This window comes from Colias croceus, chromosome 9 (assembly GCF_905220415.1).
Source record: "Colias croceus chromosome 9, ilColCroc2.1".
NCBI lineage: Eukaryota > Metazoa > Arthropoda > Insecta > Lepidoptera > Pieridae > Colias > Colias croceus.
Window position 1 is genome coordinate 5,862,798 of NC_059545.1, and position 14,638 is coordinate 5,877,435.

General features: G+C 31.6%; 3 protein-coding genes across 6 annotated transcripts; 1 reads left to right on the forward strand and 2 right to left on the reverse strand.

Annotated features, from left to right (window-relative positions):
• Positions 1 to 1,468: 1,468 nt before the first annotated feature.
• LOC123694561 (gamma-glutamyl hydrolase A-like) lies at positions 1,469 to 6,148 on the reverse strand. The gene is made up of 7 exons (XM_045640026.1): positions 6,014 to 6,148; positions 4,198 to 4,375; positions 3,884 to 3,934; positions 3,560 to 3,792; positions 2,300 to 2,406; positions 2,007 to 2,104; positions 1,469 to 1,805 (listed from the first exon to the last, which is right to left on the reverse strand). Exons 1-7 carry the CDS (start codon positions 6,108 to 6,110, stop codon positions 1,469 to 1,471), a joined length of 1,101 nt encoding a protein of 366 aa, XP_045495982.1. The 5' UTR covers positions 6,111 to 6,148.
• Positions 6,149 to 8,698: 2,550 nt separating this feature from the next.
• On the forward strand, positions 8,699 to 11,545 carry LOC123694297 (COP9 signalosome complex subunit 1). Its single transcript, XM_045639691.1, has 4 exons — positions 8,699 to 8,777; positions 8,915 to 8,993; positions 9,069 to 10,415; positions 11,057 to 11,545. Exons 2-4 carry the CDS (start codon positions 8,982 to 8,984, stop codon positions 11,150 to 11,152), a joined length of 1,455 nt encoding a protein of 484 aa, XP_045495647.1. The 5' UTR covers positions 8,699 to 8,777; positions 8,915 to 8,981; the 3' UTR covers positions 11,153 to 11,545.
• A 1,138-nt stretch (positions 11,546 to 12,683) lies between these two features.
• Positions 12,684 to 14,360, reverse strand: LOC123694300 (E3 ubiquitin-protein ligase FANCL). Of its 4 annotated transcripts, none has more exons than XM_045639699.1 (5): positions 13,999 to 14,360; positions 13,837 to 13,917; positions 13,481 to 13,639; positions 13,086 to 13,276; positions 12,684 to 12,830 (listed from the first exon to the last, which is right to left on the reverse strand). In XM_045639699.1, the coding sequence occupies exons 1-5, from the start codon at positions 14,216 to 14,218 to the stop codon at positions 12,726 to 12,728; spliced, it is 756 nt and encodes a 251-aa protein (XP_045495655.1). In that variant the 5' UTR covers positions 14,219 to 14,360; the 3' UTR covers positions 12,684 to 12,725. The 4 variants fall into 4 exon arrangements, with proteins under 4 accessions (XP_045495655.1, XP_045495653.1, XP_045495654.1 ...); XM_045639697.1 differs by having other exon boundaries at positions 13,729 to 13,917; XM_045639698.1 differs by having other exon boundaries at positions 13,837 to 14,360.
• Between the last annotated feature and the right edge of the window lie 278 nt (positions 14,361 to 14,638).

The window sequence follows — 14,638 nt, forward strand, 5'->3', positions numbered from 1 at the left end:
TATGATAGCTTGTGAAAGTATATTTCAAATCGAACCCGTCGTTGATGAGATTAGCGCGTTCAAGCAAACAAAAAAACTCTTCAGCTTTATAATACGATAGATATGGTATATTCTAATAGGAGCGCGAATTCGGATAAAACATCTAAATAAATATGAACATAAACTTTAAAAATATCTTAACGTATATTTATATATTACTAGCTTTCCGCCCGCGGCTTCGCCCGCGTTTTCAAATAAAACCCGTTCCCGTAGGATTTCCGGGATAAAACCTATCCTATGTCCTTTCTCGAGTATCAAAATATCTCTTTACCAAATGTCATGCAAATTGCATGGTTTAGTACTTTAGGCGTGAATGAGTAACAGACAGACAGACAGAGTTACTTTCGCATTTATAATATTAGTATGGATGGTAATAAAATTCAAACTCAAAATCATTTTAAAGAAACACAGGTAAGTCAAATTTAATTTCAAGCTAATATGTACGTAAATATTTATAAAAAAATATGGGTGTTAAAAATTGACGATCAGGAAAAATAAAAATTCATTTGCATTGGAATGACTAGCTATATACTTACAGCTAGGTAAGCCTCTTATAAGTAAGGTATTAAAATATTCAATAGATGATAGGTTTTATATAACAAAATCATAGTGTAAACATATTCATTGGCTTGTATTTAAACACCACCCAAAAAAGAACATATTATTTTACTACCAAAAAATATTCTAAACGGTTACCAAAATGGATAAAATATGGTCACCAAATAACGTTTCCTAAAATATTATTAAATAAAACCATTTTTTCGTATTTTTGACTACGAATAAAATATATGGACGTCCATACGATACACACGATGTATTTTGGATGACGACTTACTATTTTGGAGAAAGATTTTTCGTAGTAATATTAATCTTTGAGTTGGATAGAATTTGGTGACCGTTAATCCATTATTGGAACCAAAATTAATATTTGTGCGAGGTTTGCGATTTGTCTGATGTTATTTTATTTATTTTGGATCATATTATTACTTTAGGCCCCTTTTAATAAAGTCAATTTAATTTTTTTGGAGTTGTTTATTTTTTTTGGTGTCTCAGCTTAGAGTCTTAAAAATATTTTTGATGACCGTCTAAATTATACCCATATTCATTGGATATCAGTGCAATAAAATTCGTTTTCTTTTAATATTTGTATTAAAAGGTATTACTAACAATAAAATCGCCAGAACCAAGCCTAAATATACACATTGAAGCATAATTTCTACAGTTTATACAATTAAAGAAATAATCTTATCTTTGTAATTAATTACACAATATTTATAAAATCAAGTGCCGCCGTTCTGTAATAACATAAGAATTTATCACAACATTAATTGATTTAGTACATACAAACATTTGATTTAAAAAATATCAATGCTGAATGATCTTATCTTATAAAAATTAGAATCGTATAAGACAGATTTATTGTAATGTACTAACATAAATCTGTCTTATACGATTCGTACATATCACTTTTATTATTATTAATTATCAATTCTTCAGATTGCACTCCTCTTGGCTCAAAGAAATAACATTGTTGATACGCGCTGCCAAGCGCACCCGTAAACTTAGGCATGTAATTATAAATTAAATATTCGTTTTCTTCTTTAACACTTGAAAACCTATGGTTATTCTTCCTGCATTCATTAACGAAGAAATCCATGAAATACCGATTTGCCTTTACAGCATTCATGGTGTGCGCATAGCTTTTCGATGGTTTCCACTCGAACGCACTTTTCTCTGGATGAAATTGAACGCCATAGAAAGGGTACCTGTAATTTAATCAATTGTGATAAAATGATAATTAAAACATTCTAGAACATTTTCGAATTCGTGATTGATATAACAGGTACATTGAGAGACGGCGTAAAGTTGGGTAACAAATGGTATCAATTAAATATTCGATAAACAAAGATGTACGATTTATGATTAATTGATTGTTTTGATAATAAAAGTACATTTAAATATATTACCTGATATGTTCAACACTCGCAATAAATGAAGTCCCATTATCGTCCTTACTGTGTGATGTGATTCGCCAATCCTTCGTCAAATTATGTGAAATCAAATTCTAAAAAATAGAAACAGTATTTGAAATATAGGTACCTGTCTTTCACATTTTATTTCTCTGCTCATCTACTTACAATTATTACAGACTATGCATTCATTATGGCATGATAAGTTGTGATCGTTATAAAAGAGTAAAAATACTGATTTTATTTGTTCAATTGATATCATCTATATAAAAGTGTAGGTACATACTTACTTCATCGACAATACAAAATTGGTGAGCATTAACAGTGACGTCTTCATTTGAAAGTATATTAATAACGTCATTTGATGCATCCTTATACATTTTACTAGTACGGAAATCTAAAAACGAGAGAAAGACTTACATTAAGTACATGATATCAAACTTGTGACTATTATTTAGTAGCAAATGTTACAGTTAAAATACGATTGTGTCGTTGTACATAAAATATCATTTACTCTTTATTCTCTAAATACAATGTAAGGGAAACTAGGCAACAGATGCAAAATAGAACCTACATGTTCACCTTCTTAGAAGTGTGTATTTGAAAGAAAGAGCATAACGCCGTCCCCGGAGAATAAAATGCAGATAATCGCCATTACCATAGTTTTATTGTTTTTTTTATTGTTAAGCCTATATAGCTTAATACATCTATACAATTTTTTTTGTAATTTTTCTCCTGTAATGCACAAAGTTAAAAGATATTACAATAATATTCACTGCTTTTTTCAGAACATATTCGTACTAGAAAAAAAAGATAGTAATATGATAGCGAAAAAGTTTCTTTACTCTTTATGTGATAATAACTTTTACAATAATATTCTCGGAAAAAAGAAACGGCGAAATAATGACGAACGCCTATTATCATTTTATTCTCGTAAAAATGTGTTTTGGCGCCATACGTAAGACCATGTACATTATGATCACGATGATGATTAGGAAGACTGATTTTTATTACTTTTTATTGTCTTCATTTTTTATGTTATAATAGTTGATTACCTACTCTTATATTGTTTAAAAAAAAACCAGAATAAAAGTTCATTGGATATTATTCATTAATGCATATGTCCAATATGAACGAGAATAAAATGATAAGTGTGTATTAGTAAATTTACATTTCAGTCAAATGCTACTAACTTTTAAATTTTAATTATCTTCAGTTCTCTTAGAGTTAATAAAAATATTTTGAAACATAATAAAAGGTTAAAAAATTAGCTACCACTGAGCCTTTTTTTATCTCTCTGCTTTGCGAGTTATAGACAATTATCGTTTTTTTATTTCTCCTGAAAAGTTGTATTTTTGCTGTTATCATTTTACTCTCCGGGGACGGCGATAATATTTTTAGCTTGAGATCTTCAAATAATAATATCATCAAAAAACAATTTGTAACTCGAGTGATTTTTAATGGGTGTTAAATCGTGTATCTCTGATTGAGCTGAGAATGCTAATTTATGTGAACTTTTAATAACAATATTTATATCCACTTTCACTTACCCTTTGTAAAGTTTAGAGGCAAATTTCTGAAAGAGTAACATTTTACTCTATTCTCTTTGCTTCCCCGTCCAGATGCAAGGATTATTAACAGTTCAAAGCCCAAACATGTACCAAATATTGGGAAATAGTCACCAGCGTTATTCATTTCTTTAGCGATTTCATAAATATGCTCGCCAGCATCAGCAAAACCATTCGATTGGTTGAAATATGTTGCACCACCGGGCAGAAGGACTCTGAAAGTATAAAATTAAAAATTTATTCTTAGGTATTTAATTGATATGATGGAGTTATAAATATGAAAACTTCGATCGCAAACATACCGACCCATTAATTTTCTTTAAGAGATCTTCGTAGTAGGCGCGTTTTTTTCCAATCCTGAAAATAATTGCATTGTACACATATTATTTCAAGCGGTTGTTATGATATAAAATTAATGGACTTGCCAAAAAAATAACAATATAAAAGACAAGTCATCGTAGGTAGGCCAATAAACCTCAGTAATTTCTATTTTTAATAGGAACCATTTAAACATAGGTAAATAATATATTATGATTTGAGAAAAAAATAGCAATTTCGACGTCTAACGTACATGTGTAATTTTAGTATGAATATTTAGAAACTACATAATATTTACTCACAATATTGGTACAACTCTTGCGCCCGCTGCCTCCACATCTTTCACGTATGACGCTCCTATGTAACTTGTATAGTTTTCATCAGGAAATTTTGAATGAAGATGTCTTGACTGCTCTTGTGATAAAACTCCAATTATAGGTCGGTTATTTATTGCCTCTTCGGATCTCGCTGTCTCGCCACCTTCACAATAGGATAAATATACCGCAATCAAGAATATTAAATTCTTAAAAGTTACCATTTCTATCCAACCGCTAGGGAACCCACCCACCAACCTATAACAATATCCTGCACATTATGCGATAAACATGACATAAAAAAATTACTGATAACTGTTAATAGTAGAACACTAACCACACAAAAACTACACTCGATATATCGTTAACGATACAAATTTTTATATTATGTATCATACAAGATTTTATTTCGACATGCATCAGGTCAAAGTACGCTTATATTACCTACTAAAAATAAATAACATCACGTTCAGCGCCAAGTTAACGCACGCGGTGCTTTGTAAACATAATTTACTACCTAATAATAGATTTTTTATATTAGTGTCATTCTATATCCAATTTTATCGCAACAAACGACTCTAGGAAGTCCAACGGAATCTTTCATAACAATATTATCTAGGTACAACAAATATTTGTGATAATTTTTTCTCTGATAGTGATGGAGTTCAATGATTCTTCTCTCCTTTCCTCTCATTCAGACGCTCGTCAAATGAATAAATTACGATGATTTGAAATTTTTATTAGTAGGTATCAAATAAAACCCTTTTAATCTTTATTTTGACTCTAAAATTTATACTACATATAAAAATGCATCGCAAAATGTGTTGGTAAGCGCATAACTCGAGAACGGCTGAACCGATTTCGTTAATTCTTTTTTATAATATTCCTTGAAGTACGAGGATAGTTCTTATGGAGAGAAAACATAAACATGTACCACGGCCGAAGCCGGGGCGGACCGCTAGTTTCTAATAATATTCTCATTTACTTACCTATATCAAAATTCCTTCCTTACTAAGCTTATTATTCATTTAAATAGGTAATATTTATTCAACGTTTATAATTTTAATACCTACAGTTGGATTTTATTTTATTAAATTGAAAATTAAACGAATCTTAAATTAAATTTCAATTAGTTTGTTCTGTTCTGACGTAACGTAACGCATCTAGAAATATTATAAATAATATAGCTAAATCTGTACACCTTACATTGAGATATACATATATGGAGACGACACCGCCTACATCACTAATTATGTTCCGCTCACCATAGATAAGCCATATGGCTTAACTGCACGCTCATTTTTTATTTCTTTTAAAGTGAAACGCATCAAATATGTCTTCGTGTGTGTTACGATATTGCACAAATAATACGGAAAAGTGCAAAGGAATAACTTTTTATCGGTAAGTACCTAACTAGATAATAATTTTTAAAACTAAAAGTTAGAGCAAAAAATGCGCCCCGCGCCGCGGCCGCCGCGGCCGCGCTTGGCGCACAGATTTTGTTCGTGGTGTCTCCTCCATACGTAGGTAGTAATATTATCCCAAAGACACCTTATTATTATTTTTTTAATTTTGAAACAGAGTCCAAACAAGATTTATTAAGACAGTAAATAATGATATTATTTCAAAATTAAAGCTTTTTAACAAAAATATTGATAGGATAGAAATCAGTTCTTACGTAGTTAGGTAGTTAATGGTAGATATAATATTTCAGAATATTTAAATCGCTCTTGTTCTACTGCTAAAGTGTGAGGTTTTAATAATATATGGTAACAATATGGTAACAATAATATTAACTTCTTACCCATGTTGTGTATTTTCTTGTGAATAATCAGGTCTTTGACTACGGTTATCATAAATAAATAACACATTTTACTCATCATAATTATTACATTTACCATTTCAAAGAATACCAGATAAATATAAACAACATGTACAAGTTCATTTATTATTTTACTACATTTCATCCTGACATTTTATAAAACAATCAATGCAAAGGGCGCATGCGGGGATGCGCTTCTTTATAGGACGTTGCGTTGTGTTCAACCTTTGTTAAACCCCTTTAAATACCTACTCAAAGTACGTGTGCTAAATATGTGTGTATTGTATATCCGTAAAATTTTAAAAATCCTTATTATCTAAAAATTATGTTTATCATCTTTACTCATATCATATCATGTTTTGCGTACCTAACTACCTAAGTGTTGTTTGCGCTAATTTCAGAGGAATGTTTTTGATAGTCCATTTATCGAGAAAGGCTAGGTATATTATGTAATTATTCTACAAGTAATGTTGTTCGTAGAGTCTTAGAATATGTATCTACATATTAAATATGTATTAAAGAAAATTATCCTTTTGAAAGCGGAGGTAGCTGCTAAAATAATAGATAGGGAGGCGAGGTAGCTAAATGGCGTAATTCAACGGCGTCGTCGAGACTTATCAAAATCGAAAGAAAAAATAATTTCGAAAAGAAAAGCTTCTATGGTAAAAACCATTTTAGCGGTGGGTTTGGCGTGTACGGATTTTCAAAAATATAAAAAAAAACAGTTACTTGGGCATTCTCGAGCGCGTCAGATATTCATACTACGTATGCCCCAAGTGCCTCTGATAACAACGGTACACTAATCTGCCGGTTTGCGTGGTGGGGCTAGGCATATAAATTCGTCAAAAATGCACAAAAAAATTTACTCGAGCGCGTCAGATTTTCGGAAGGGGTGTTAAGTAGGCCCCAAGGAAGCTCCCCTTAAAAAAACTGACGATTACGGCGTGACGATAAGTTACGATGAATTTTTGAAAATGCAGAAAAAAAAAGTCCTTTTGAAATACTCGAGCGCGTCAGATTTTCATAGGGGAGGTTTATCTCGGTATCCTGAAAGCATATTTTCTTAATCTGACAAAAATGTTGGTGGGATCTCTTAATCTGACCGAAAAAGGTTTGTGGGTTTCTTTTTTTTAATCATCGTTATTTCATTTGTTATTTCATAACAATCTTTCTTGACACCCTCAGTTTTCGACTGTGGTTTTCGAGATATACCTACTCAAAAAACCGGGAGTTTGAGTTTTTATAATGCTTCAAGTAAAAAAAGTTTTAACTTTCGACAAAAATGAAAAGAGACCTTTTTTTGTAAAATAAAATTACCTTTTTTGTTTATTTAAACTTTTTTTTTTGAAAGTAAAATTCGCGACTTATATGCTGCAACGCGTTTTTCGGAAGACGAAATGGCTCCTCCAGACTTCCGGTCATGCGGAAACCGGCAGATTTTGTATTTTTAGTAAGTTTTAGATTATATTCTTCAAAATAAAAATAAAAACAATCGCGCTCGAGAATGCCGGATTAACGTTTTTTTTTTTTACAAGTTCGCGACCCTATAACTCGGCGGCGTCAAGGACTAATGGTCAGATTAGTTAAATTTAGTCTTAAAACACTAAAATCAACCCCCAATATCTTAATCTGACGCGCTCGAGTATTTCAGACTATCGATTTTTTTTTACTAATCTGATCGTCTATCCTAGGCGCGCGTCACTACATATAGAGCTAAATAGTTAACAAGGTTGTTCTATTAGGTCTAAGGTATCTCTCATATCTTAAACTGCCACGCTCGAGTATTACAGAAAATTCCCCTCTTCGCCTCTCTATCTATAACCTATAGCTAGGTACTTATCTATACTATATTATAAAGCTGACGAGTTTGTTTGTTTGTTTGTTTGAACGAGCTAATCTCGGGAACTACTGGTCCGATTTGAAAAATTCTTTCGGTGTTAGATAGCCCATTTATCGACGAAGGCTTAAGGCTATATATCATCACGCTAAGACCAACAGGAGCGGAGCAATGCGGGTGAAACCGCGCAGAACAGATAGTAGTGAATAAAAGGTGAATAACTTTGAAAAAAATCATCATCACCAGCAACATGCATTATAATATGCGTTAGTTGTAGGTAATAGTATTAGGTACCTATTAATATAACCTTGTAATTTTTTCGTACTTTTACCTCATGGGTACATAAATGTGCATTGACATAGTGATAGACCCACAGGATAGACCGTACTCATTCTATCTATGTATCTACTTCTTAATATTGTGATGAATACGATTACAAAATATTACAAAATTAAAATAAAATTCGGCCAATCTTACTGAGGCAGATTAAATTAGGCTATAATTCTTTTTTCTTCTCCTCCAATTATAATTATTATTCTATTGTTTAGATGCATAAACTTTTATTTCTTCTTCAATAATAAGAGAGATAAATATTAGGTATAATCAAATATATTTTTTATATTATAAATCGATCGACTGCGGCTCTGAGTAGACTTATTTGAAATTTAGTTAAAACAATAATGACTGAGTTAACAAAATTAGGCATATTATAAACATAGTTTAGTTAAGTAATATTAAATAGGTTAACGCAAAAAACATTAAATACCCGACCCCAATATTCTTTCCTCTAAAATTCTTTCCGTTTATATTTTATCTGTACCCTTTGAAATTTTGAATTGGCAACACCAAGCTATCGTCGTCAAAAAAAAAAGAAAAATGCCGCTGCAAAAAAGAAACGTAATGATAAAGGTATTTTGATAATAATTTTTAATAGCAAAATCATAACGCCATAATCGACTTAGTTGTGATAATAGTTAAAATAACTCAATAGCCGAAGCACCAAATCTGCTCAAATGTTGAACAATAAACGATAAGTTGTGTTCTAGGTTGGTTTCCTGCGTTGACAGTGGAATTCGCGTATTTTCTTTTGTATATTAAGAATTTACAAATAAGATGTTTGAAATGGTAAGTAAAATCATTAGATATGAAATTAATCGATTGAGCAAACGTTAATATTAATTAATATATTCTTTATTTTAGAATACGGCGGAACCAATGCAAGTGGACGTTCCACTTGAGGACAATGAAAATAATGAAACAGAATGCTATGTGGTCGAGAACCCTACATTAGATCTAGAAACCTATGCTGCCTCGTATACCGGCTTTGCGAAGTTGTACAGATTAATGTTCGTAGCAGATCACTGTCCATCTTTAAGATTAGAAGCCCTTAAAATGGCTATATCATATGTAATGACCACCTATAATGTAAGTCTTTATCAAACACTTCATAAAAAGCTTGCAGAAGCAATTGCAACATCTGGACTCCCTGATGTTGCTGTACAAATGGGCTCTCAAGATATCCCAGTTCTTGACACCATGTGGGTTGAGTCAAAAACCAAAAAGGCTGCCATCAAGTTGGAAAAATTAGATACAGATTTAAAAAATTACAAAACAAATTCTATAAAGGAAAGTATCAGAAGAGGACATGATGATCTTGGAGATCATTACCTAGACTGTGGTGATTTGACAAGTGCACTCAAATGCTATTCAAGAGCAAGAGATTACTGTACAAGTGGTAAACACATAATCATGATGTGCCTCAATGTAGTTAAGGTGTCTGTATATTTGCAAAATTGGGCTCATGTGCTCAACTATGTTTCCAAAGCAGAGAGTACACCAGACTTCAATGAAGCGCCTGGAAAAGATTCCAATCAGGCTATATTAACTCGCTTAAAATGTGCTGCTGGGCTTGCAGAACTTGCTACAAAGAAATATAAATCTGCAGCAAAACACTTTCTAGCAGCAAGTATTGACCATTGTGATTACCCTGAACTTCTTAGCAGCAACAATGTTGCAGTCTATGGAGGCCTGTGTGCGCTTGCTACTTTTGATCGTTCTGAATTACAGAAGCAAGTTATAGTTAGTAGTTCTTTTAAATTATTTTTAGAACTAGAACCACAATTACGTGACATAATTTTTAAGTTCTATGAATCTAAATATGCTTCCTGCTTAAGATTACTAGATGAGATAAGAGACAATTTGCTCTTAGATATGTATTTAGCGCCTCATTTAAATTCTCTTTATATGCAAATAAGGAACAGGGCATTAATTCAGTACTTTAGTCCATATCTCTCAGCGGACATGCGCCTTATGGCTGCCGCTTTTAACCGGACAGTTAATGCTCTCGAAGATGAACTGATGCAGTTGATTCTGGAAGGCCAAATACAAGCTCGCATTGATTCACACAATAAAATATTGTATGCTAAAGATGTAGATCAGAGAAGTACCACATTTGAAAAGAGTTTAGCAATGGGCAAAGAATACCAACGAAGAACTTCTATGTTGATTTTACGTGCTGCCATGATAAAAAATCAAATACATGTCAAGGTAAATATTAGTTCTCTTAATTAGACACTTCATTATAATTAACAATGAAATGGTCATTTAGGTGTTATGGATGTTGGAGAGATCTCATAGATATAATTTAATTAAGTCATGAATTCAATATACATTACAGTATCTAGTTTAACTCAAAATTGTATAACATATTTGTAAATAATATAACAATTTCATGACATTGAAAACTATTAAACTAATTTTATATGGAAATGGTTGGTTTTCTCTTTGCCTCATGTTTACATTTCTATTTTCATTTATTTTTTGTTGCTTCTTTTGATCCTCAAGCCTGTTAATATTTTAAGTATCATTAAAATTGAGCATTGAATTGAAAAAAATATATATTTCATCAATATAATATAGTACATGATTAATTACCACAAAGTATCCAGAATAAAAAAGAATTACATATATTGAGTGTGAAATATGTAAGCTATTACATTTCACACTACATTTATACCAACATTCAGATATACAAATAAATATTGAAACTACATTCAGAAACTAGTTTCAGATATATTATCACATTTTAAAGCACAAAAAATTAATAATTATTGTTTTGACATATATAAATCTTGTGATCTCTGTCTAAAAACTTAATATAATGTAAGAAAATCATGGTTTAATTTCAGAATATTGGCCGAGACAGTGGACCGCAAGGCGGTGAAGCACCAGGCTCCAGCACAAGTCTCACTACTCGCACTTTTGAACCAGTCATAGCCTTGTGATGAAATACCTCTTGTGATGTAGTCAACATATTACTTTATACATTTACATGGCAATTTGAAAAGATTATACCCAAGACTACTGTCTTCTTTGTAAAAAGCTGTTTTTAGTAATAATGCATTTACTTTGTTACACACAAACTTTGCTCATGGGATAATCTTATATCCTTTTTATGCCCAAATATTGTTTACGTTACTACTTTAAGAAGTTCTTAGTGAAATGGGTGTAATGGCCATGCTAACTGCTGTTTATTTTAAGGAAAATGTTTTTATCACAGAGTAAAACACTAAAAACTGGTGCAAGCATTAATTGCAACATTGTTTATACAGAATTATTCTATGTAACCGCAAAATATGTCTACGTAATTTTTAATAATATTAAAAAAGTAAATGCAACTTGAGTTTTAATCACTTACATTTTTATACAGAAATTGCTTAACTTTCTAAGTTTAAGTCTGTAAAATACTTAAATTAGCAATAAGTAATGGTAAAATCACATATACTACTAAAATATACGTTCATCGCAATACCAAAAAATATATAATCTTGCTTGTTTATTTTAAGCATTTTTATATGATAATACCTCAAAATTTTACATTATTTAGTGTCTCATAATGCGAAGCAATATTGATCAGTTGTTGTCAATTAACATTTTTTATGTATAGGTAATAACATTATGCAAACTAAGTTCTGATTCTCTAGCTCTAGAACTCAAGGATCATAATATATAAAGCCAATGAAAAGATGTTTTTCTTATTGGTCAAATTGTTTCTGAAATCAAACAAACTCCTCCTCATTTATTATTGGTATTGGTATATCTAATCTAACCTGTCCTTTAGGTCCGTTACTTACTATTCAAACAAATTACAATTATGCTGATTATAATTATTGTAGATAATGCGTTCGTAACTTTGTCGGTCTGTTTGTTACGCCTAAAACACTAAACCGATTTCGATGAAATTTTAAACAGAGATAGTACTTTAATCCTAAAGGTTGGAACATGAAATGGTACTTTAATACGAGTACAGAGAGGAAAATATATGCTTTCAAGCGATAATGTATAGTGTACTTTAGCAAATTAATGTACCTGTAGTGTAGTGTCGCTAAATAGAATAATGCCTGTTTTACGACAACCCTTTGCTTTTGCTTTGTCGCATTGCTCTTTGCTGAATATTATAAAAGAGTGAATCCACTCTACGACAAAAAGCTGGCCAGCCGACACAAGCTGGCAAGCAAGGAAATGCATAAAATTTGCTATTTCATTTGTTTTGGCAATTGACGTTATGTATAATGATTTTGTTTTAAGCTATTGCATAGCTTCTATCGCGGGCCTTGAGCGCGGGGACCGAATCCAGAAATTCCGTAACGGAAAAAACCTCACGCTCCCCACTCCGATGGGTACGGGGGTGTGGCTTGAAGGCATGCTATGCAATAGCTTTACCGCGGCAGTCCCCGAGTGCTACATCTCTTTTTTTATTTTCAAAAGTGTAAACTGTAAAGCATTCAGCCTTGAATGGTTAATTTATAAAATCAATTAAGTTTTGGTTTAAGTATTTATTTAAAAATTATTTCATATTTAACAGTCTTTTTCACTGCATGATATTGGTTGCAGACAAGTTGGACAGCTTCCGTTTATCACGCCGAATGCCGGTGGACGACCTCCTTCACATGCAACAAGCCACTAAAAAAATTTATGAATATTATTTTATGAATTGGATTGAATTTTTTTGTTTGTAATTAGTAAAAAACTTTGGACCAATTTTATTGTAAAAAAAAACTACTAAAACATCTGGCAGCACTACATAATGTACATAAGGGTAAGGAAATATAACGGCTTCCAAAGTTCCTAGTACAATATATTTTTTTTTGAGAATTAAAATTTACCCTGATTTTTAAATTGTGTACCTTTACTTCACAATATTAATAGGCAATCTACCTGGAATAAACAATTTTTGTGAAAGTACACATCACAGTTCATATTCTGACATAAAGGTTGTGGCAGTCCTGGGTAATCTGGTAGTTGGGTACAAAAGCATATTCCGCATATAGGACCAGTTGCATCTTCTAAACCTTGTTTACCAGGATCTGCTGGTAACGAGTTAGGTGATCCTGATTGATTGTTGATATCTAAAACAGTAAAAAGTACAAATGATGATTCAGTACTATTCAAACATATTGGTGGCTCAGAACATTGTACGATTCGTACAATTTCAGATATCAGGGGGTAATGTGTCTGTGCAGCTAACATCCGAACTGCCATTAAGTTTCAAACTGTAATATATACTTTTCATTCATGAATAATATGTTTGCTGAATTAAATGAAGAGCTTACCAAATATTGCAAATATGTTTTCAACAATATTCTTATCTTGGTCCCATGTCAATAAACCTTTTTGTAACTTGTCTTGCCACATTTCAGACTGGCCAAGCAAATGTACATTTGTTGCCGAACCATCTGGTGTAACTTCAACATGTAGCCAAGTTTTGTCATCTGGATAAAATTTAATTTTCAATACAAATATAATGACAGTCATTAATAAATGAATGATTCCATACAAGAAATGAATGAAAAACTCAAACCAATTCGTATATTTCTATAATCATCCTTGAATAATGGTTTAATGGGCTCCATAACAACACAATGTTGATCTATATTTTCTAATTCATTGAAATAGTTTTGCAAATTACTTGTATGCTTTAAAAAGGCTGTAATAACATCTTCAATTGTGTTATAAATTTGCTCCTTGAATATACTACTAGGAAGATCCACTGAAATTATTCGTAACTTTTTAGCACCGTCATACCTCAAATAAATCTCGTGTTTTCTGAAATCACTATCATTCACAGTACATTTTATATCCCTAAGCGTTTTCCCAAATGCGATGTTAACGTTTTCAGTCAACTTTTTTATTTCTTCCAAAAACGTCAAGTCTACCAATGTTGAAGAAATTGATTCCAAAGTATTATCTTGAAAATCTGGGAATACCTCAAATAGATCTTTTATTAATTTGGACAAAGTATTGTGCTCATTACTTTTGATGCGGTGGATGCAATTAAGCTCTTTATCCATGTTGCAGATTTGTATGTAATTTTATTTAATAGCACATTATAATTTAGATTTAAAAGTGTAAAGGTGAAATAGAGAAATGTACTAGAAATTAGAAAAAGTATTTTATTTTTGTGAAATGCGGTATTGATAGTTTAAGATTAAGTAGCTAGGTACCTATATATTTTTGCACAAAAACGCTCAAATCACAGAGCTCAAAATTCAAATCAATGCTCAAATCTCAACTGTCAAGTGTCAACCACGTCAAGTCGTCAACTGTCAGTATATTACTTTTTTTTTCTGCTATGGCAAGAAGATAAAGTTTAATACTTGCTCGCCTCTGTGGGTGGTGTCAGTATCAGTTTGTGGTTTGAACCTTTTTTTTTATTTATCAAATTTTTAAAAATTTGTAACATAAAATACGTCGTACGCCTTATCGTACGC

Bases quoted from the DNA above. Each gene is read 5' to 3' on its own strand.
- LOC123694300 (XM_045639696.1), bottom strand. From the start codon at position 14,218: ATGGATAAAGAGCTTAATTGCATCCACCGCATCAAAAGTAATGAGCAC. The intron at 13,277-13,480 runs GTAAGCTCTTCA...TTACTGTTTTAG, and splicing joins AAACATATTTGCAATATTTG to ATATCAACAATCAATCAGGA. The intron at 12,831-13,085 runs GTAGATTGCCTA...AAATTTTTTTAG, and splicing joins ACAAAAATTGTTTATTCCAG to TGGCTTGTTGCATGTGAAGG.
- LOC123694297 (XM_045639691.1), top strand. The intron at 10,416-11,056 runs GTAAATATTAGT...GTTTAATTTCAG, and splicing joins AAAATCAAATACATGTCAAG to AATATTGGCCGAGACAGTGG.
- LOC123694561 (XM_045640026.1), bottom strand. From the start codon at position 6,110: ATGGTAAATGTAATAATTATGATGAGTAAAATGTGTTATTTATTTATG. The intron at 3,935-4,197 runs GTGAGTAAATAT...AATTATTTTCAG, and splicing joins GCAAGAGTTGTACCAATATT to GATTGGAAAAAAACGCGCCT. The intron at 2,407-3,559 runs GTAAGTGAAAGT...TCTCGTTTTTAG, and splicing joins GCCTCTAAACTTTACAAAGG to ATTTCCGTACTAGTAAAATG.